The 23491-nt window shown below is 40.2% G+C and overlaps 1 protein-coding gene across 1 annotated transcript; it reads right to left on the bottom strand.

The window, feature by feature from the left end:
* Window positions 1-15650: 15650 nt before the first annotated feature.
* Window positions 15651-19198, bottom strand: sem1 (SEM1 26S proteasome subunit). The gene is made up of 3 exons (XM_083926103.1): window positions 19074-19198; window positions 17484-17577; window positions 15651-15837 (listed from the first exon to the last, which is right to left on the bottom strand). The coding sequence occupies exons 1-3, from the start codon at window positions 19147-19149 to the stop codon at window positions 15795-15797; spliced, it is 213 nt and encodes a 70-aa protein (XP_083782229.1). The 5' UTR covers window positions 19150-19198; the 3' UTR covers window positions 15651-15794.
* Between the last annotated feature and the right edge of the window lie 4293 nt (window positions 19199-23491).

The raw sequence follows: 23491 nt of genomic DNA, 5'->3' as shown, positions 1-23491 counted from the left end.
CCGCAGTGATCATGTAAACAAACGGACCACTTCCTTCTTGAAAATCTCACATTATACTCAACAGTCCATGTCTCAGGCACTTAATCATCTTATAGGATTTTTGGCCTCGATCAGCAAAGTATTTAAAAGTTTTAAGTGCAATGCTCACTTCAAACTTTATTATACATTAAACGTGGTTATCTTTGTGGGTTTATTTTTATGCACATTGAGACTCTACTAAGGAACAGAGAGGTCTATTAGACGTCAGAATAAAAGCCTTAGTTCCTTCCCCACACGTATTCTTTCCTCACAGTAAATGGTTCCTATACTTTATTTCCAGCTTTTCCAGCTCGCCTGTGCTTTGTGCCAGGAGGGAAAAAGGTGCAGAGAGAATTTCATGACTACAAAAGCAAAGGTTAACATTACTCACAGCATAAAAACAATTTAAAAGGGAGCAAAAGGGCTCTAATGGCCCGACAGTCTTCAAAGAAAATGTATTTTGCGCTCAAAATAATTCATAGCTTTTTGCTGGTGGCTTTTCAGCTTCCCGGAGACCCAGCATGAACCACTGTATTTTTCCCAGCAGGCTCTCTGCTCCTCGCAAAATGGCCTTCACTAGGGCATACCTCGCATCCCCTCCAAATATTGACAGCACTGAGTCCATCGCTTATTGGAAAAATGGCTGTAAGTAATGTTTTATCAGCCGATGCAATCTCTACACCTGTATTTTCCCCTGTCATATGACAATATTTGACAAGATTAATGATTTGATCCCATGACATTTTATTTTCCATCACTGTCAATCTACCAGCAAACAACTCACTTGTGGCATTTGGTGTAAGAAGCAGCATTTGATTTGCTCGAGTATTATTCATGAACTACAAGATTTACTTGAGGCGTGTAAACTACAGTGTCTAACAGCTTTGACATGAAACTCTTGACTGTTTATGTGAAAAAAAATCTTTAAAAATTACCTTCAGTGAAAGGATTTTTATGTTTGTTTAGAACAGCCTCTATTTTTAGCAATCAAACCAACAATGATTCTGTCATCCGCCACAGAGTAAGTGGGTAATAATGATAAACCTCACAACCTTTGAACTTCAGTGGCTTGAGGGGTCTCCGGCCCGTGTCCCCAAGGGCCAACACGCGTCCTGACAGCTTGAGCGATGAGTGGCGGACGTCTGTCTCAATCTGCCTCCTCCTATTTTTAACCCACACTAAACACAGAGCTTCCAAAATAGACCCGAGCTCTAAACAAATGATTAATAGGGCACTTAGGGTCTCCCCACTGACCAGCGAGTCCCTATTAACAGCCAATAACGGAGGCCCTCTGGGGTCAATAGGTTTAAAGACTTTCTAATAAAAGTAACAGAGACATGGGGATGTGTTTTGGAGGAGAAAAAGTTGTGTCTCAGTTTGAAATGCTGACAAGTTAATAATCCCTTCTCAAATGGCCCTACCGCAGTAAAATGGCCAGTTTGTTCTTACTTTTATTGCTATCATCTGTCAGTCACTCACATCTTTCTCTTTTTTTTCCTGCCTCTTCGTAAGTGGACTGAAAGAGCTAAAACAGCTTAGAAGTAATGTTCTCGCTGGGGCTTTATTCTCATGCCCCACTCTTTCTTTTCTTTTTTTGGTTGAATGTGAATTCTTATTGTAGTTTTAGGCAGGAAACGTCTAATGGATTCCCAAAGACTTATTCATGACATGGTAATGAGATTCAAATTTGTAAGACATTTTTGACCTGAAAAAAGAGGCCGATTGTGGCAATGGCTTTGTCCTGTTTTCCAGAGCTTCCGAGAATACAGTTTGGCAGTCACTCTCACTATTCCTAATGTCATTTTATTTTAAAACGTATGGGATGGAGACACAGAGCCGAAGAGTTAAAATCTGGAAACTACCAAGGAATATATTGATCTGTCACTTACTGTCAAAGCAGGGTATCCTGGTTGATGGAGAGCATGAGTCAGTGGCAGTTATATTGTTATTATATTGTTGCACTATATTATCTTACCATAAGTATGTTGTTTTTAAGGTGCAAAATTAAATTTTCTAAAATCCCCAAAAAATGTTTAATGACAGTAAACCTCATGCATGTTGAGTGAACAAAACTTTTCTGAAAGCACTTCCTTCCTACCATAAAACTTTGAAAAGTTAACAATAGATCACTGTTAGCAAATGTTTTTATAAAGCAGTGCTTTCTTCAAACTAATAATAATATATTTAATTTGAAGCGCTTTTTACCTAACTCAAGAAGAGAAAGCATCCCAGAAGAAGTGGTTATAAGAAGAGTGGGTTCATTTTAACTGATATAAAAAGTTGAAATAATGCTACCTCATCTAGTTGTAGTATTAAAGGTCTGTAGTTAAATTTGAGTCTGTCCCACATAAACTGTCCTGCTGCCAAATAATAGTCGATGAGCACCAAATGTGTATTATTCCGCTGCTGAAAAAAGCTCCAACCATAATGCACTTAGTCCTGTTTGTGTAACATTTGCAAGTTCTGTAGTGCCCAGTGTTTAGGAAATTACTGAGCAAGTATAACTATATTTATGAGTTATTTTTTAAAGATTAACACCTTCAGTAGCAACCAATAGGCTTGGGGATGAGTGCTTCAGATAAAGTAGGGAAAACCATTGTTGGTTTGGGACTTTTTATGGAAATTGGTGACGATACGAATACTATAAAATTATATCAGATTTATCTTCCTATCAAAACAGGAATTTATTTTTGATGTTTTATGAGCTAATCAGCCATATAATGTGCAGAAGAAAAAAGGATTATGGACTCCCTGTTTGTGACTTTGGTTTATAACTCTATGGGCTCAGAGAGCAGAATAATTAAAAGTAAAAGTATTTAGAAGGTTTTTTTCCACTGTCAGATTAGCAAAATCAAATTGTATGTCTCCAATATGGGTGGCCCTGACCTAACCCACATCTTAATTCTTCTAGGAATCCCTTTGTTTTGTTTTGCACAATTTCAGCTGATGTTCCCATTCAGATTTGTCTTTTGTGAAAAGTTGAATGTCTTGCTCAATAACACATTATCAGGACACAGAGCTGTTGATGGAAACAGTGGCTACAAATCTGCAACCACTTGATTATAATCATGTTAATTCCTCTATAATTAAGAATGTCTCATGTAACTAGATTGATGAAAACACACATTTCGCACTTGTAAACCATTGCAAACTTCAGGCATTTTTATATAACTTATAACTGTTACCAAAACCACACATGGAACAGACTGCCCAGATAATGTGGGACAACACAGACCAATCTGTTTTGCATAAAGGACAAAAAGGTGGGGAGAAATAAAATTGCTTGCATGGAAACTCCCCATACAACAACAAGAAGGGTCCATTTTTAAAATCAGAGCCCTCCGATACTAACACAATGTGTTATAAACCAGAAGATATACAACAGGCTTTTGAGGGCAGCTGAGTCCTCAGTCATTAAAAGTTTCTTGGAGTCCCAAGATTTACAAGTAGGTGTGGAGAAAAAATAATTTGTTAACACAAGAAAATGATGATGCCATATCACAACTGAAAACAAGCAAAGTACCGGCAGTAGAAAGGTATCCAGCAGAATGATACAAGACATTTAAGGACTTACTGACACCTTTGCTTTTATTTCAACTATTTATTTAAGGGAAGTGAGACCCCAGAATACTATTATTCACATTAATTAAGTCAAAAAGACTAGAAAATAATATTCCTGAATTGATTGACACTGAACAAACTGTTTTTATTAAAAACAGACACAAGATAATGTGAGGTGTGCACTCTACCTAGTCCACAGCACAGGCAGAAACAATTCACAATCTCTGGAAATTAGCCTTGATGCAGAAAAGGCTTTCACCTCAGTGAGGTTGGATTTTTGTACCTGGTGTTGCAGTCATAGGATTTAACATAAATGGCAATCTCTCTCAAGCAGTTACTCTAAAACTGAAGCAATCCTATCCTATTGACTAGAGATAGAAATCAATGCTGGATTTTGAAATTGATGACCGTTTTGGCAGTATATATTTAGGTAATATACCAACAAAATGTAACGCTCAGGACAAGTTCCTTTTTAAAGTATTACTTGCTCGAAACAGAACCATGCACCAATAAAAGGAGAGTTGACAGCGATTGTAAAGGGAATGTATGATGTGGAAAAACGGACCTTCTTCCTAAGACTTTATATGGATATATTTGGTAGAATATGACCCACTAATGAAAGCGCTTCTACTTGCTTTTTTGCTGAGTATTTCAATATCCATGTGTGTGGCGACATGCCCCTGTGCAGTTCTGCGGCCCTGGTTTTTCACAGATCGAATTGGATGACCACAAATAAATACCTTAGCATAGCCATATACAGTATAATCACAAATACTTTCTGTCTGCTTATTTATGGGTTTAAAGGTTTATTAAACCCAAACATCAGTCACTGTCATTACTATCCAAGCTAGCTTGTCTCACCACGTGCTACTCATGAAACAATGCTATATGCTCCTGTAGAAGTTTGTAAATCAACCTCATTTTAAGAAAAACATGTTTATTTATTCGCGAGCCCAAGAAAACAAGACTTTTTTTACTTCTACTTTTTTTTAATTGTTGGAAGATTAAACATATAAAACTTATTCACTGAGTAATCACGTGTGCAGACACTTCTCATTCCGCCGGGAAACCTCTTCTGCTTCAGTGTATATATTTGTGGCGCGGTGGCGAAAAAACAAGGGCCGCAGAACTGCAGAGAGGCTCAAAACTGCATTGCTCCAAGGCTGCAGCCAGATACTACTTGAAAGAACAGGCTTGCCTGCAGTTACACCTTACCACCAAAGAAGCCCCTAGAAACAAGGTATCTCAATTCTTATGGAGTGCAACTTTAAATCTTTAGGTGTACTTGTTAAATTCATATTTGTTAAGACTCCTGTGGGGACCAGATGAACTGGGACTAAAAAAAGAAGGTGAGAAGAAGAGAAATGATGGGGAAAAACTGCATGGTTGGGCCAGTCTGATGAAATCAGCCATTTAATACAATACACTTCTTCTATGCTTCTTCTACAACTTCCATAAGAGAAGCATTACTTGTGCCATTATGTCTATGTCCATTAGCAAAATAATAGAGTTCTCTCTGTGTGCATAGTCTCTGCTGTCTGTCCAACAACAAAGCACTGCCTATTATAATCTACTTTCATTTCTCCAATCAGTTGGTTGTCAAACACTATCCTTAATCATCATACATAACATGCACTGCATTAAAGTGGCATTCTTGTAAACACCATATCTGTAATAGCGGTTGACAAGCTGCCTTTGTTTACACCATAATAACTGGGTGTTTGAATAACTTCTCAATGACTTTAAGTAACCAGCCAGACTCACTCTGCTTCCATTCAGCCATGCAGCCTGATAACCTGGACTGACATTTGGCATGGAGTGGACTACGGATTAAACCAAACAGTAGGCCTGAATAGACTTCTCAGACATTTCACCTGTGGTCTTGAGACATGGGAGTGCATTTCCTGCGCACACATTGCGGATGTAGTGTACATCCGCTTGTCTCATTATGCAAATGTTGACGTGTGCATTCATAAACATGCGAGACACGCAAAGTTATTATCAGCCCCACCCACACATGCATGTATTTCAAACACCCGCTTTGCTTCCTCTGCAGACTCTCCCTCTTTTCCATCTGCCAACCTAAACTTTAAAGCGGGCGGTCTTCTCTGCAGCTTCTGGATGAATCTGTTTAGTATCTTTCAGTTCAGATGAAGCACTACACTAACCATGCTTCAGGGCATCTGGGATGGGCCGGGGGCCTGGCGAAGTAGGGGAAGGGGTGGATGGGAGCTTTGAGATGGTCCAGACAGGCTAGCGGGTAGGCTCAAGCTCCTCTCTTCCACAACAACAAGGACCCACACTGAAGCATGCTCAGACCCTGCAACCCGAGAGGGCACAGGGGTCCCTCCAGCCTGCCTGGGCTGGGATAAATGAACCCAGATGCTTCCCGCACATGCAGAGCAACCAGGCTGAGGCATTGAGAGAGGGGGAGGAGTAGGTGGTTGAGACAGAAAGAGAGGAGGCTAACCTTTTTATTTTCTTTTTTCTTCTTTCCCTATTGAGGCAGTTATCTGTCAGATTCCTGCGCTTTCTCATAACCACTGAGGCCTCCGTGCAAGGAGAATTGTGGGAAATGATCAGTGGGGCATTTGTCTTTGAAGGAGAATGAGAGCAGCAGCAAATCTTTAAGTCCTTTCCTGTTCCTCTTCCTGTCAAGCTGCCACCTGGACCAAGAGAGGAGGAGGGAGCGAGAGAATGATGGTCGCATTTGTCTAAATTACCTAATTGAAGTTCAAGTTGGCGCAGGAAGTTTTAGAATGTAACATGAATGGTGTGATTGAATGCCTTTGAAGGATTTGTTGTATAGATGTGGGTTAGATGTTCATCTTAACAGCGCACTGGATCCAGGCTGTCACCCTGCCATCTATAGAATAACACCTGTCTCGGGAATACCCTGTTAGATAAGAGTAAGATGAGAAGATTGATACCACTCTTACATCTGTAAGGTAAATATAACGCTACAGCCAACAGCCAGCAGCCATTTAGCTTAGCTTTGCACAAAGACTAGAAAAATGGGAAATCAGCTAGCTCTGTGCAAAGGAAACAATGTCCCATTGCAGAGGGGGACCCATGGTGGTAAATAATGTGTGTTATAACTTGCATTAAGGTGGAAAATTGCACTTCCTTATCAATAAATAATGTTTTCATGCTGCGGTATTATATTGTGTGTGCATTGTTTGGCAACCTTATTGTTAATAAATATAGTAGCCTACTGAGCATAGCCAATATTTAATACATTGTATTCAGGCCAGGGATGCTAGGTAGACAATACGAACATAATATTTCAATATAACTGTAGCTTATAAAGTAAGTTAACGTAATGTTAAGCAGCAACGTTATATGATATTAACATTACGTTACCTAACTTTGTCTTACCTAACTTTAAATGAAACATAACATGTTAATTAGTGAGCTTTAATGGTGCTGATGAACCAGGCTTGCTGTTTCTTCCTGTTTACAGTCTTTATGCTAAGCTAAACCAGCTGCTGGTTATTACTATTATTTTGAGACAACTTTATTCGTCTGGTATCACGCATTCTCAAAGTACTGATTCTTCTGTCATCTGCCCTGTATCATGTATAAAATATAAGTCTTCCCATACAACATAGCAGTAGGGACTTTCATTCTGTGATTGGGGCATGGAATTCATTGGGTGTTCTTTTCATGACGGATTTCACTTGTTTGTCATTTGCAATCTAACTCTTACCAGTGGCCCACCTGCAAAGTGCAACCCTATCTTCAGCCAGAGGTGGGTGGCGCAATAAAAAATGGCCGCATGCAAACATTGTAATGCAGAAGCCTCCTTTTACACAAAAGCGCTTCAAAGCTCCTTTGCCACTGCAGACTACGGCGATGTGTTTCTCACCAGGGACCTCATGAGTAACCTGTGTCACTATCAATCTGCCAGCCTCTCCTGATGCCATCCAGATGCCCCATCCTGAAACACACACCAGCCTCTCTGTTTGCTCCACTTGAGGTTTAGGACCCTTTTTTTTCAATAAGTTGGACATGCACTAACACATATACAGATGCACATACGCTTTCACCAAAAATACACACTTTAAAACCAACATGATGTTGGGACACAGGCAACCGCACCCACACTCACACTCACAAGCCACCCCCTGTCTGAGGTAGATGCTGCAATGAGGAATAAACGACACATTTCCTATTTCATTTCGCTAAGTCTGGCCTGCTTTAGCTCACTCCTAACCTGCCTTGCCATGTCGGAAGACCAAGAGTTAAATTAGAGAGGACTAAATTTCCTGAAATGAAATGACTGTCAACTCAACTTTGCTCCATCATCCCAGGAGAGTGCAAGAAAAATACCCCAGTCCTTCCATTCTGTTTTTGCGTAATGAACAACGAACAGAGTTTGAAATATCAAAGGCAACCGCGGTAAAACGCATCTTCTCAAATGAAGGAAAGTTGAGTTGTTTTAGTCTGTCTTCGATCTTGAAGATTTATAGTGAGGCAGCAACATGTAGCTCCCGTATATGTCATCATGACCATTAGGAAGTGCTGACATCTATCTGATTAAAATGAAGAAACAGCAAGCACCTGTATGGAGGTGTGTGCGCCAAAATGTGTCGCCAAATGCTTTGCACATCTGCTGCTGAAAGTATCCATGCATTAATGTGCTTTTGTGCATGTGCATGGATGCTTTGCATGGATACATTTTTGTACATTTGAGTGTGTTTGGAAGTGTATGTATTTTTGTTCTTCTTCTTCCACATCTGTGAGTGTGTGAGGATGAGGGAATGCATGCCTGCGTGGTGTGCTGGCTGGCTGTCCTGCCTTGAGGGGAGATAAATGGCTGAGTGTTGTTGTTGTCCAGAGAGCAGACACTCAGACAGCCGCTCACACATGATTAATTGTTTCCTTGTTGGGACTGGGACCAGTTGACTGTGGCTGGGCCAAGGCCTCCCACCCGGCCTTACCAGACGTGTGTGTGTGTGGTTGTGTGTGTGTGTGTGTGTGTGTGTGTGTGTGTGTGTGTGCAAGAGAGTTACAGAGTGATGAAAGGCAAAGACAGCAAAAAAGAGAGAGAATGTTATGTCCTATTTCACGAGTCTGTCTGTCATTGTACTCTCTTTTTAAACATGTGCTATTGTTTTGAACCCGACCACACAGTGAAGCAGTGAGGTTTTTTTTTTTTTCTTTGGTCGAATGTGGTCAAAATGATCGATGTAATTGAGGGGGGAGGATTTGACCTGCAACCTTTTTAATGTTCACTTGAATTCGATTTTGCAATGTTAAAAGGTCTTTAATGGACTTTTTTTCCTGCAATTGTTTCCCTCCCTTGTGCAGTTACGATGCAGATGCTGTGACATGCAATTAACTATGCTCTAATTACTTGCTCCAAGTGAAATAAGCTTTAGCTTTTGCCTTGAATCATGGCTGCACATTGATTTCTCATAGGTCAACCACTGCTCAGGTTGATCTACAGTGATGCTGGGTTTTATGAGAGTGCATGAGTGAGCCTGATGATTGATTAATTGCAATTATCAGAGGCCTGATAATTCACCAGAGATGATAATAACATCAAATGTGCTTTGCTGCTCTGGCGGAAAAAGCCTCTCCGGTGTCTAAATTGCACCCCCCTATTAATTTCTCTTCCTTCACTGTCCAATGCTTTTAAGTGCAGCAGGACAGGTGGGTGGCTGTTACGTTGTGTTCAAATATTGGAGGTTTGGGAGGGGACGGGGGTAAAATTGGGAGTAAAAATAAAAAACAAACACCCTAATTGCCAGGTATCATGGGTGTATGGGAAGGGGACACAACAGGGGGGGTGTTGTTGCCACAGACGTCACAGTTAAAAACATGCTGCCATCCTAACACGGCTGTTCGGCTCAGTTGCACATTGTGGTTTAATGATGGCATGAGGATGACTCACATGCAACACTGATTCACTTTACATTAGACCCTTAATCACAGCAGCTATTATCCCCCATATGTGTTGATTAAAGTACAGGACTCCACTGAAACTTGTGTTAAATAGATGCAAAACATTTACTCAGTAAGAATTTATACTTCACTTATGTGCGTTATTTCACAGCGTAGACTGGTAGGAGGCTGCTATTATTCATTCATTCATTCATCTTCAACCGCTTGTCCCTGTCGGGGTCGCGGGGGGCTGGAGCCGATCCCAACTGACATCGGGCGTGAGGCGGGGTACGCCAGTCTAACGCAGGGCACACAGAGACGAACAGAGACAGACAACCATTCACACCTACGGGCAATTTTTAGAGTCATCAATGAACCTGGTTTAATTAGGTTGTTCATGGATAAATAAAGCATTATTGGTTTTGCTGGTTACTATGGTTACTATGGTTACTATGTCATGTTTTGCAGATGCTTATGACAGAACTCTACATGCTTTACACAGAAAACAAATGTGACTGTAGTTACACTTGTCTTTTCAATACGATTGCTGTCATCCAATTACGACGGGACACATTCACGATCAAGTCTGTGCGCTCCAGATCCTAGCAAGAGCCGACCGTGATCAGCCAGACCACATGGTGAGGTTTGGACAGCCTGTGGGCACAATCCGGACAATTTGATCAAATGTGGGTCTCACTTCATCTCCCTGCCACACTGGAGTTCCTCTCCCGAGTGAGAGCAAAGGGGAACGGGGCTGGAGTAAAGCGGAGAGAGTGGGAAAAGATGACCAAGTGACATTTTGGATGTACCTATTGTGTGGGAATAACATTATATGCACGCAGGAATGTATCCGATTACAATCTGATCAGGATCGTCGCATTGCAGTGTCAAGTGTGGACACACATATGCGGACACAGCTGAGTTCCAGTCTGACCACAAAAGTCCCACTGAAAAAACAAGTGTTAACACTGTTACTACATCAAAAACGATTTTTCAATTGTGGTAAACAGAAATGACACATTGCATGAAATTGTTTAGATCAGATTCTGGTCTGTACTCCATGAATCAAATGTGTTGCTGGCTTGGCAGGGCAGTACAGACTTCTACTGTATATACTGTACATTCTCTGCTGTGTTTTTCTGTGCTTTGTGAAATTATACATGTTTCTGTCAAAGACCTGCGAGATGGATCATGTCATAAACTGCAGGGCTGAAACAGGGCACTCATAATCCGTCTTGACATCAAACCAAAGCCTTGTGTTTTCATAGTGGCTGAACCACCAGGGATAGCATTAAACTGAAACATACCCATCTGTTTCTTTCTGTGTGCCAACATGTCAGATCAGGTTAAAATCCGGACGGGTTTAAGTGACGGTGAGGCCTCGGCGTGATCCCATACTGTCTCAAATATCCAGTGTCATGTCCACATGTCCCAATGGCTTTATCCTCATTTTCAGCTGAGCTGTGATGACTCAGATCAAATCTAAGAGTGTTTTCGGAGCAAAGCATGAAATATAACCCAGATATTGTATCTGTTAGTCATATGTGTAACGGTGGAGTCAGTTATTTCCATTGTAGATATTTATGTTCCCCTCAACCACAAATTTGAAATTTTGAGTCAAAGTATAGCGCTATTCTCACTAAAGTATTAAGACTTTTTTAGTTTTCTGAAGATCAAAGTAATATTAGTTTCAACATATGCTATTTTTTAGATGAAAAATCGTTTTGCGGCTTAAGTTTGGAATGATGTATCTAATGTGTGCTGAATCTGCAGTGACTGAGCAGGGTCTGTGCTGCAGTGATGTTAAGAAGATACGTAGTTTGATGTTAGGAGAGGAAGGACATTAAATCATGTTAAATCTGCTGTATTAATGCTCTAAATGTCAAGTACAGTCCCTTAAAGTGGCAGACAGTTCTTTGGCGGCAACTATTAACTTCCCAGTGTCTTTGCTGGTTGACTGGCAACTGCTCAGACCCCAAATAAAAATCAAATTTCCATTAGTGAGTTTTAGAGGTGCTGGTAGGTCGGTGTTGTTACCTTTGGACAGAGCCAGTGGGGCAGTTCACCCTGTTTCCCGTCTTAATGCTAAGCTAACTATCTTTATATGCAATATGACATATTTTTTTCTTAACACAAAACTGGAAGACTCACTTCCATTGTATTCTTTGATGTATAGATACGAGGCGAGTCAACATCATACTACTAACAAAATCGACATTACATAGCTCTATCAATAAAACTCTATATACATATACAATACATATGTAGGCATGTTATATAGTCTATATAGCTTCAGGCAGACTCCCTATATCTCCCTATATATAATTTAAAAGGCTGTTTTCATCTATTTTTTAGAGAATATGATCACAGGTTTGACTTCACTTGCACATGATATTATTGATACAGTTTTAGATTTTACATATTCTTCTGATCCTATAGAAAGGGGTAGAACCATTGAAGACAACACAGGATAATTTGGATGAGGATGAATGGGGCTGAATAAGGAGCCTGTGGTCAATCCATACTGGTTAATTGAGGCAGTTAAAAGTAGAGTAGAAGGGACTTAAAAGCCCCAGTCCTTGACACTGATGGCTGTCCTATAAGGGACCCTCAGTAGGGCCCTCAGGTCTTTTGATAGGGCATTCGCCAGTGTCCTTTGGGGCCGTTTCACCCCCACAATAAACAGGCAGCCCTTTGTCAACGGGAGTAGGGGGGGGTCTGAAGGGTTGCTCCTCGTTATTATTTTCTAAAGTAATTATACCTTATTATCTGTGTTTACTTTAGCGGGGGTGCGAGCGTGCAGGTGTGGGCCATTCTGCAGTGGGTTAGCCGTCTCACTGGTGAACGCACCCCGAGTGTCTTTTTATTTATTTTTTTTACTCTCTCCCCTCCATCTTTACTTGGAGGTTTTTGGGGGTTTTAGTAGTAGTATTGTAGCCCCGTCGCTAAATTCAGCCCAACAAAAGAAACATGCAATTAGGGCTATTATAGTAGCAGCTGCAAGCTTCCTAGCTGTGCAGAGACAGCTTCGTCTTCTCCCTGGCTCGGCGGCGAAGGGATTGGAGAGGGGAGAAGTGGAGAGAGCAGGGCCTGCAGCGGCGAGGAAAGAGTTTGAATGGTCACAGTAGCTACCAGTGTCTGCAGGAAAGAGAGGAAAATATAGCCTCGGAGGCTGGTGTGTTTCCTCAGTGAAGACACAGCAGGGACTCTCTCGCCCACAGGCTCGTGGGCCTTGAGAACAATGGATCTGCCATCTCCCAACATGAAGTGTTATGAAATAGTCTTCGCCACAGTTCTATTGGCTGCTCTCTCGCATGGAGTCATGTGGTCTCAGAACTGCGTGGGCTGGGGTAAAACTGATTTGCAAATAGGAAAATGCTTTTTGAAGAATCTAGTCTTTCATAAAGACAAGGATCAGTTTACAGAATTTGCGGCATCCAGTAGTTCCCATATTGATCCAAAAAGTAATGTGTTGAAAGTATTACACATACACTGGATTTCTGTATGAAGACTAAACTTTGCAACCATGAACACAGAAGTGGTCAGTTTAAAAGATTTAAACCTTTCAATAATGTCAAAATATTCACCCAGCAGATTGTTATTCAGACCTCTGGAAGTCAGTCAATATCAGCCGCCGTGAGCCTTCTCGTGCATGTCACAGGGAATCATGCGGGTCACAAAGGAACAACAAAAATGCTCGCACAAATTAAAGTCACGATTAAATAGGATCAAAGAACTAGCGCAGAGACACTGAAAAGCCTGTCGATCTGTGTGAGGTTGAATATTGAGGGTCCATCGAGGCCCTCATGGTGTCAAACACAAGGGACCAATCTCATGCTCTCAGCACAAACAAAATAGTCACAGGTCCTCCTCTGTTGCTCTCACTTACAGATTCTCTCACTTCACCGACTACCAAACCCTTGGAATAATCATCTGGCCCAGGCCCCTTAGTAGGGCATAAACAGATCTGAGTATCAACTTTATGTATGAGTTGGAGCTCTTTGAGTTCACTTGATGAACATGTGACCTTGCTTTATTTCCCGCAGTACTTGCCAACCAAATATTTATCTTCTTTATTGACATGTATATCAGTAGCAGCTGGAGCATTGTCTTTCAATCACAATATGGGCCCAGGAGAGCTGTTGGGCTGTGATATGCAGCTGATTGGGATAATAACTGGTAGTAAACAGGGATTTTGTATTTTCCCAGAAGAGAAGGAGAGACTGTCAGATACTTGTCAGCGTGCATTTAGTTGCCAACATTTAAACGCTTGTCCTGAGCTAGCAGATTTCCACTTCCACCTTTTTCAGCCTTTAATGCAAAAATCTGAGAGTAGCAGTTTGAAGTATCAAAATATAAACTGATGCAAAACAGCAAATTGTATTGGTAAATCAGCATCATAAGAGGAAACTAACGAAATGTCACTGTCTGGCCCAAACTTTGTATCTCTATATTTTGTCATTTTTTTCTTTTTCTTCATAAATCAGTTCTATGGGTCAATCTTTAGGTCTGTGTGTGGGCTTTATAAAGGATAACCAATGCAAAGTATTAAGATAAGCTTGTGACTAAATCTTGTAACACCATTGGGACCTCAAACTGTCAGCAAAACCACACACTCCTGAAGGACGAGTTTTTCTGCCCAACAGCAATGTAAAGCTAGCAGGAATGGCCACACAGACAGAACACAGTGGTGGAAAAATTAATGAAAACATTATTACGTGCCATTACTCATTAGAATAGTCAGGATTAAGATTCATTATGTCAAAATTAGGGATGCACTTATTAAATACTGATGTGGGATATCAGACCGATACTGACTCAAAAAGCTGGGTTGGTTATTGGTAACAAGGCCAATCTATTCAATTCAGTTCTATACTATATACATACCATAATGGGTCTTATTTCAGTTTAAGTTTTAACTAATTTGTTGATGCATTTAAACGGTTTACACTTTAATTGTAATTCTTGTTCATTTAAGATTTTTTTACTAAGTTGCTGCTGTCAAATGAGGGAAAAACTATATACATAAATACAGAACTTGAGTATTTAGGTTACTTTCCACTTCTAGAGGCGGAGGATGAATGTTGTTTTCAGGCTGAAAGCTGCTCCTGCAGCCTCAGTCTTACTGGCATCCATTTCACCTCATTAGGACCCTGGGACTGAGAGTCGACAAAACACTGAGAGAAATCATTTTGCCGGGGAGTGTGGCGGGGATAAATTGGCCTCTGGTTCAGTACGAGAGTCCCCGCTGTGCCAAGCGGAAGAGAAGGGCCTTGCTGGCAGTAGGGGCAGGCCCAGGCAAGGCAGGCTGGGAGGCCCCATGCTGAGACCCCCTCCCTGCCTCTGACAAACACGGCAGTGGATAATCTCTCCTTCAGGGACTCAGCCCAGCGCTGTGGGGCTGAGAGGGAAGGGGCTGTTATACAGCACAGTGCAGAGGAACTGCCTCTGTATGTGTGTGTAGCATGCACCATAAACACAATTGTTTGCATTGTGTGTACTTCCACTGTGCACAGCTTATGTACATCTCCTTTTGCCCGTGTGCACCTTTTCGCTTCCTATGCCATGCAGAAATCACTGACAGTTTCAATAAACAGAGCCTTACATGAAGTATGGTTGCTACAAAATGGACACCAATGTCTCGGATAAATTCTGTTGAGCATTTGAACTTGAGTAATATCATGCAAAATGAATGTAGTCCGAAAAAATGCACAACGTATCGGCAGATTGCAGGCAGATCAACAGCTTAAGACTGTAATTGTAGATATTTTAGCCAAACTCCAAGTCATCTTCGATACACAAACTTATAACTACACAGATGGATTTAGTTTATGCAAAGAATAAGAGCAGTCCAAGGACAAGGTGAAACAGAAGGATGAGGGCTAGATTTCTGGTAATGGCCTATCAGGCATCAGTTAAATTTAGTCATTTGGCTTGTATTAAGTTACCAATATCACTTGCTCAATTTCAGCATTGTTCTTGAGATTACTCAAGAAATTCTATCCTGGGTTTTTTTTTTTTTGGTTATTCAAGCCAGTCTGTAGACCTAAGACTAAGTATTATTAAGCAAAACTAAACTTGAATGTAAGGTGTACTTTAAACAATAGCAAATGTATTATCTATAAAAGTCATCATCTAAACATTTCAAGTACAGCTGGTAAGTAAAAACACTGAAAAGTAACTGTTTTCTCCAAACACTTTACTTCCATCAAAATTTCTTACAAAAAAAAACACAAATTAACATCCTCAAATTCCATCCGGTGGTGTGGTAATATTCAAATATAAATGTCCATATCCATCGTAATACTGAAAGGCCTTGTCAGCTGCTAAGACGTCTCCATCTTGTAACCATGCTTTTCCAGCTCAGCCCTGCAGGGAGGAAAAGGAAAATAGAAAGATCAAGTCAGTAGAGATGATTACAGGTAAGTGGCTGAGGCATAAGTACCCTCTGCTATTGATTGTGAGAACCATTAAGAAATGGGAGTGAAAAAAAAAAAAAAACATATATATATATATATATATATATTGCATAATGTGTGCAGCTATGGATTTGATGATTACACACACACACATATACATAATATATATATATATATATATATATATATATATATATATATATATATATATATATATACATACACACACACAGTACGCACACATGCACGCACACACACACCAGCTATGCCCTTTAACAATAATGATACCTTGAAGAAACAACTTAATAGCATGACTATCATAATTGGCCTAAGTAAAACAATAGCATATTACAGTCTCAAGTGTACTCAAATAAAAACAGACAAGCCACTTATGCATCAACAGTTATTGATTAGCCAATAAGTGTGAGTTTAAGCATGAAGGATCTTACGATGGTAACGTTGATGTGTAATGCAAGGTGTTTATGGCCGAATTTCAGATATAAGTGAAACATACAGCGGCCTACTGAAATTAACAAAAGCCTAAGCTAGTAAATAGAATCTGCACAATGGCTGAAAAGTTAGAAACCAAGAGTAAAGAGCCTTTTTGGTGCTGCAAATTCCTGACCTACAATTCAAGCTGTATATTAGAGAAACTCTTCCTTCGTCTTTTAAGAGACCATAAGTTTTGAACTGGATATCATTCTGGCTTGGAGTGTATTGCAATAACTTGTGCAAAAATACATCTTTAAAATATTGAAATTTTATCATGTTTCATTTTAGAAAAATAATCATGACCATGGATCATAGATGCAACATTGTTGAGTCATTGACTGCCACACAAATTAGTATTTTACAACAGTAAATCTATATTAACTTCAAAAAGCTAAAATTGTTTTAAGCCTTTAACTCATGTATAACAAAAATGATATGGGCTATGTCCAGAATTGTAGCTTTGATGTTGTCAAACATCATCTTTGAAAAACACAGACCACAGAGTTCAGCAAGTCACAGAACTGCTCCTGTCAGAATGTCTCCTGTTTAAACCAATTTAATCAGTAGCATCAGATATGTAGGCACGTGTTTTATGCGCGTTTGATATTTCTTGAGAACACAAATTGAAGTAGGATATAAAGAGCAATAATTTCAAACAAGTCTCCTTGGTTTGACAGTAAAATGTAACAGTGCACTACTCTTACGGCAACAGATCATGCAGTTGGATTTGGAAACCTTTAAAAGGATCAATATCTTATCATTCCATTACTGTTAACTAGTTATTGGAGGAAAAGTCTGCATCTCACTTAATGATGTATTTATCTGTCGATACATGGTGGTTATTGTCAGTTGCACATAGTATAGGTCAACGTCAAATAATTACTCAAAGAGCTGTGTGTCTCATCTACTGTAATTTATGCATGAGGATTTAGCGTGTGTGTAGATATGAGAAAGATGACTTGAATGACTTCAATAACTTACTGTCCTATTAAGCCAAACCTTTAATAATTGCCCAGCATCTTTATTACTTCATCATTGCTGTACTAGATCACTGATGAGAGGGTGTAACTAGACATTGTGAATGTTACTGAATGTTCAGACTACCTCAGTTGATTTGAGAAATCGTCCTCTACATTGTCATCATCCCAGTTGTCTTCCCAAACATGAGCGTCTTCATCTTCATCCAGCCCCGTCCAGTCTAGGGAGTATACAGTGGGATATCAACAATACATAAACGGTAGAGACATTATCAATTTTGAGACAAAAAAGGCCATCAACCTGCACTCCTACAAAGCCTAAGCGCAGTGATAACTAAAATTTAAGCTGCAAGCAGCATTGAACGGACCCTCACACCCCAGTCACATGGGGGTGGGGCTTACCCAACCATACATACCCGACTAAACATTATTGTCTGCATGGGCTGCTTGCAAAATGTACGCCACGCAACATCAAGGGTGTTCCATGAATCCTCAAAAGCTTCGCAGTTTAGTGTCACAAAGGTCTTTAGATGCAACCTAACAGATTTTAAGTAAATTCTCTAGGAGTTTGTTAAAGTGCAACACGTCTGACTGGCTTCAATCTGGGAAAAAAAATGACACTTTAAATTCAAAATGGCTAACTTCCTGTTGGACTTTTTTTTAGTCTCCGTACCAAATTTCGTAAGTCTACGTCGAGCCAAAGACCCATATCAGGTATTAAATTTAGACACTGATGATGCGTGTGCAACTTTCTGTACGCTTAAGAGCACCAGTAGCACGTCAAAAAAGCCAAAAGTAATAAGGGGCGCAATAAAGCCGACCTGCCAAGCCCAATTGTGACATCAAAACGAAGTAATTACTAGTTTGAGCATCCTAAATTCCTCAAAAGTGATACATACATGAAATACATGATGGCCAACTTCCTGTCCAGCAGGGGGGGGGGGGGGGGGTACCAAATTTCATTTCCATCAAAGGAACTCGTGTGTTTAGAGGTGCTCGTCTGAGGCCAATCACATTTTATTGCTATTTCCACCACTGAGACATGTGTAACGATTTCTGTGAGCCTTCGTGCATCCTCAGCCCCTCAAAAAATGTGATGACGCAGTTTTAACATATATAATAATAATAATAATTTCTTTAAAAACAATAGCTTTACTTGCACTTTCTGTGCCAGTAGCAGTTTCGTGCTTGGAAAAACACTGTCCTAACAAATGGATATTTGGCACATTGATGATGGATTTTGCTTAACTGGTTTGTCATTTAATGTTGTTTTATCCAAATTAAACCTAACCTCCATACTTTCAGGCCCAAAATTGTGCTGCTGCAATATTGTTATTAGGGATTTCGTAGTTACTGCAGTTATGGTTCGTATACGGTTTGCGTCACCTGAACGGCTAACACTAGCTTAGCTTTTCGGCTGGTATTGACGTTAGCGAGTATGTACTGTGTATAATACACGGCAACAAAATAACAGAGATGCAAGTGTAAAGTAATCAAAAACAAAATATCATTAGTAAACAGACAGCTCCATGAGTATTGTTAGTTTGGTTATTGCGTGTTACAAGCAAGTTAGCTTAATGGCTAGCTAAGGCTAACACGGCTAGGCTAGCTGAGTCACTGCTGCAGGGCCTTGCGCTGAGTACAGTAACAAATACTGAGAGACAATAACAAAGGAAACAATAACAGAATGACCCCAAATAGTATCTGTATTATTTACCCTCGGCTGGGAATTCTTCGAACTCATCATCCTCCTCCAGTAAGCCCAGGTCCACGGTCTGTTTCTTCTCCGACATGTTAGCTGTGTTGCTGTGCTGCTGTTTGTTAATGAATGGCCCTCTGTCGCAGGACTTGTGGGTTGCTGAAGCTGTTCGAGCGGGTGTCGATTGCGTTAACTTGCGCAGAAAAGCGCAGCAGTTACCGTGCTTCACGACATGTAGCCCATTTAGTTCAAATTACAAAGTACTTTATTTCTTTTGTATTTATGTATGTACCATGCTATATTGTCAATGGAGCCGTGTTGCTTTGAATATGTTTGTAACGTTTTTTGAGAAATTGTAATTTCAATATTCATATGAGAAGCTGAAATGTAATGGATTGCTCTAAATAAAGTTTTGGGGAAAAAAACATTTAGTTATAATTAAAATCAACGTTCAATATCTGAATATGCTTGTGCATTGAACCTCATATTAATCGCTCATACAGTAGGCTACTGACACACACACACACACACACACACACACACACACACACACAAAAAAAGGCTGCAGTAGCCTATACATAAGCCTCATAAAATAGTGGAGGGCAGTTGTAGGCCTAGTATAGAAAAATAGTCTACATGAATAATTTTCTCAAAATCAGCTTGGAAAAAAGCAAAGTTATAAAAGCTGCCCTATATGTTACTAACTTCTAAGCCTAAAATAGCTTAGGTTCAAGAATACAAGTAAAAAATGTCCCGATTTTATCTTTTCAAATGTGAATCCTTTCTTGTTTCTTTAGCTATTTATGACAGTAAACTGAATATCTTTGAGTTGTGGACAAAACAAGATATTTGAGGACGTCATGTTGGGCTTTGGAAAAAAATGACTGGCATTTTTCACAATTCTCTGACATTTTATGGACTATGCAACTGACTTACTGTTCGAGAAAATGATCGACAGATTAATCCATAATGAAAATAATTGTTAGTTGCAGCTCTATTCAATTGTAAAATAATTGATATACTGATATCACCAAAACAGGCTTGTCACCATGTGACAAATAAAGATTGTGTGCATGAAAAATTGTAAAACAAAGATGTACCTGAGCCCACATGGTTGTGGTGTCATAAAGGGGGAATGTTATCAAGTAATTTAGTAATACAAAGTTTGTAATTTTGTGATGGAAAACCTCTTCTTAACTGTGTTTACACAGTAAGCACTTTTGAGTTTTATCTATAGCAATGTGCAGACTGATGTGGTTGATGTGATGTTGTGTCTTGTGGCTTTTCGAGCGGAAGTGAATATTTCTTACATAATTAAGTTCCTCATCAAACATGCAAAGATCTCAATGTGCTGCTTTAAACCATAATTTTGTCGTTTTATTGTTAAAGTCTAACAGCATGGCACCTTAATTAAAGATGTGAAGAGCAAACAAGCATATAAAAAATTAAATTCATCTGATTGAATGCATAATGGTTGTCTGTCTCTGTTCGTCTCTATATGCCCTGTGATAGACTGGCATCCTGTCCAGGGTGTACCCCGCCTCACGCCCAATGTCAGCTGGGATAGGCTTCAGCCCCCCCGCGACCCCGACGGGGACAAGCGGTTGAAGATGATTGAATGAATGAATGAATGATTGAATGCATACTTTAAAACAAACTTATAAAGTGATTAAATGGAGTAAATATCCCTTGGAATCATTTGGCTTGTACAATATTTTTTTTTAAATTCCTTCAGGACTGTTGTTCTACCTCTTGGATAAAGAGGTACAACAAGTTGGCCAGCTATGGCTACTATAATGCATGTGTTTGCTTGTTTCTGTGTTTACAGCTTGCATGGTTTCACTAACAGTGCTTTGACATGGAGAGAGTTGAGCAAAGCTTAGACAATTCATGCAAATATTTTGGAAAACAGAAAACAATTTCTCTTTGCCCCTCTGAATTTCTCCCTTCACTCTCTCCCAGACACTCTCTTTTTCTCTCTCTCTGTCTTTCTCTCTCTCACTCTCTCCCAAACCACCACAAAAGCCTTGTGCAGTCCTGTTTCCTCAGAACATATGCATACAAGTAGTCAGTCAAATTTCAGCAAAGATTTTTCATTCAGGAACAAATGCACATTGTAACCCATGTGGCCTGCTCAAATAATGAAGCGGCAGCCACAGCTTAGGATGTATTTTAGATAAATGAGAGCATGCATTTACCACAAAACCACTCGCACCACTTGAAAATTGCTCTGCAGCTGTCATACGTTGACAGATGGAGCAAACCTCAACTTAGGCTCTACGACCTACTTATTCTATTTTCAAATTATTTTGTAATCATCCTAAGCCTTTACACATGACAATGCCACAACATTCGGAGGAACAAGAGGAACAAGACATGGATAGAGTTCAGGAAGTAAATGCCACTGTGTTTAAATACTGTAGGCTCATTGCAGTTAGACATAGAAATTCATGCTTCAAACGACAGGTTTTAGGTATAAAAGAGCATTTAAAACAGAAGGTCATGTCTGCATATGAATCACTTTTTAATCTGAAGTAATGAATAAAGGAATAAGTTTTACTTGCTTATTGATATTTTTAAGGCTTCAACAATTCTTTTCATCATAGATTAATCTCTTAGTTAATTGATCAATTGTTTGATTTATAAAATGTACAAATATATTACAAATAAATACCTATTTTAACGTTTTTAAATGACTTGTGTCGTCCTACCACCAGCCCAAATCATAAATATATTCAGTTCATTGTCACAGGTGTCAAAGAAGAACAGCAAATCCTTACTAGTGAAAAGCTTGAATTAAGACATTTTGAATCAAAATAACTGCAATACACAGAGTGGCCATTACTTTATAGCTCATGTCCTCCTTAGCTGATCCTGGTGCCCATGTCACTCAGTCTCAGGTGCAGGTGAAGCCCTGGGAAGTGGCTGCAGCGTCCACCCAGCATACCTGAGACTGCAGTTACACCGCGCCTGGCGCCTGGAGTCTCTCTGCTCAGGTAAAATAGGAGGAGGTGGGGGGCATAAGAGGGGAGATACAACATGGCCACTGCAGACAGACTCCACTGCAACTTATGTCTGAGTAGCAGCATCACATTTCTGTCCTTTCACAAAGCCCTCTGGGAAAGGACAGGTCGGCAGCCACTATAAGTACACTGAAAGAGACAGACAGGGCGGACAGGGGAAGACTAAAGCTGAAGCCTGCCCCCCCATCACCCTATAATCCCCCACCACCCCCACCGCCACTATGCCTGGCTCTTTAGCACAGGCCCCGCTTATGATGTGGCCTTGAGGCGGTCCACAGTGAGAGGTGGATGGATGGAAATGGGTGGAGAGAAGAGAGAAGTTTATCTGTGTGTGTGTGTGTGTGTGTGTGTGTGTGTGTGTGTGTGTGTGTGTGTGTGTGTGTGTGTGTGTGTCACCAAATATTACAGATCACCTCCAAGAGATAACAGACAAGTCCTCTTCTTCCACGTCAGAGAAAGTGAAAGCGCATAGGAGGACCGCCGGCTGTCTGCTGTGTCGTCTAGCCGTATACTTGCTGTACCTGTGGACACTTTGTCTAGACACCCCCCTCCCAACAATTACACTTTGCATTGTCATTTTCCCGGCCTCAAAATGGAGGCTTCCTATGGTGCCACTCAATGTGCATACCGTAGAAATACAAGACGATTTTGAGCTTAATTTTGTTGTCAAAGCTGTGAAGTATTAAGACAAGAAAGTAATGGGACACGAGAGCTTTAAGAAATGCCCTAAGACATACAAGAAAGTGATCATCATGGATTAAGGGGACTTAACTAGCCAATTAATGAAGCAAATCCAAGAAAAAGCATGTAAGCTTTGCTCCTAGGAAATCTGCAGAGGGAGCAATATGCTTCCAGGATATGTCTGTCAAGATCCTGTATTAAATTTAATCCGGGCCAGTCAGTAAGTCTACTCCATTGTGAGTTGTGTCGAAACCCAGTCTCTCTTTTCTCATAAATACTCTACATCCAGTAGAGAATAGTGGATACTGATTATTTCAAACTTTGTAATATAATCAATTAAATTCCCATAAGTGTCAAATTAACAGAAAATGAAAGGATCTTTTTTTATGTTTGTTTTGCTCTACAGAGCCATTTTTTCTGGGGGTCTCATTCATTGAGATGTCTGTCATGACGAATTTAAGTTTCATATTTTCCCCCCTGTCCGTCTTGAAAAGCTCTGTCATCTTGGGCTTGAGGTACAGTTTGCCAAGAGGCTAATGGCCCTTTATGACAGTACAATCTGATGTCTGTCCAGGCTAGCCTCTAGGTAATCCTGTCCACCTCGGCGGCTTAGCTCTGCTTGGGCTTAAGTTGCATATTTTGTTTTTATCAGGACACTGCTGATAAATGCTATCAGCGAGGGAGAAATGAAATATGGGGGGTCTAGCTCCATTTTGTCTGAGCCTCTAGTTG

This window comes from Echiichthys vipera (assembly GCF_963691815.1).
Source record: "Echiichthys vipera genome assembly, chromosome: 13".
NCBI lineage: Eukaryota > Metazoa > Chordata > Actinopteri > Perciformes > Trachinidae > Echiichthys > Echiichthys vipera.
This window is presented reverse-complemented; position numbering and strand designations above follow the sequence as displayed.

What these genes read in the sequence shown, in the direction of transcription:
- sem1 (XM_083926103.1), bottom strand. Translation starts at nt 19,149, where the DNA reads ATGTCGGAGAAGAAACAGACCGTGGACCTGGGCTTACTGGAGGAGGAT. An exon ending in CGAAGAATTCCCAGCCGAGG is followed by an intron (nt 17,578 to 19,073) that starts GTAAATAATACA and finishes TATACTCCCTAG; the next exon opens with ACTGGACGGGGCTGGATGAA. An exon ending in GATTTCTCAAATCAACTGAG is followed by an intron (nt 15,838 to 17,483) that starts GTAGTCTGAACA and finishes TCCTCCCTGCAG; the next exon opens with GGCTGAGCTGGAAAAGCATG.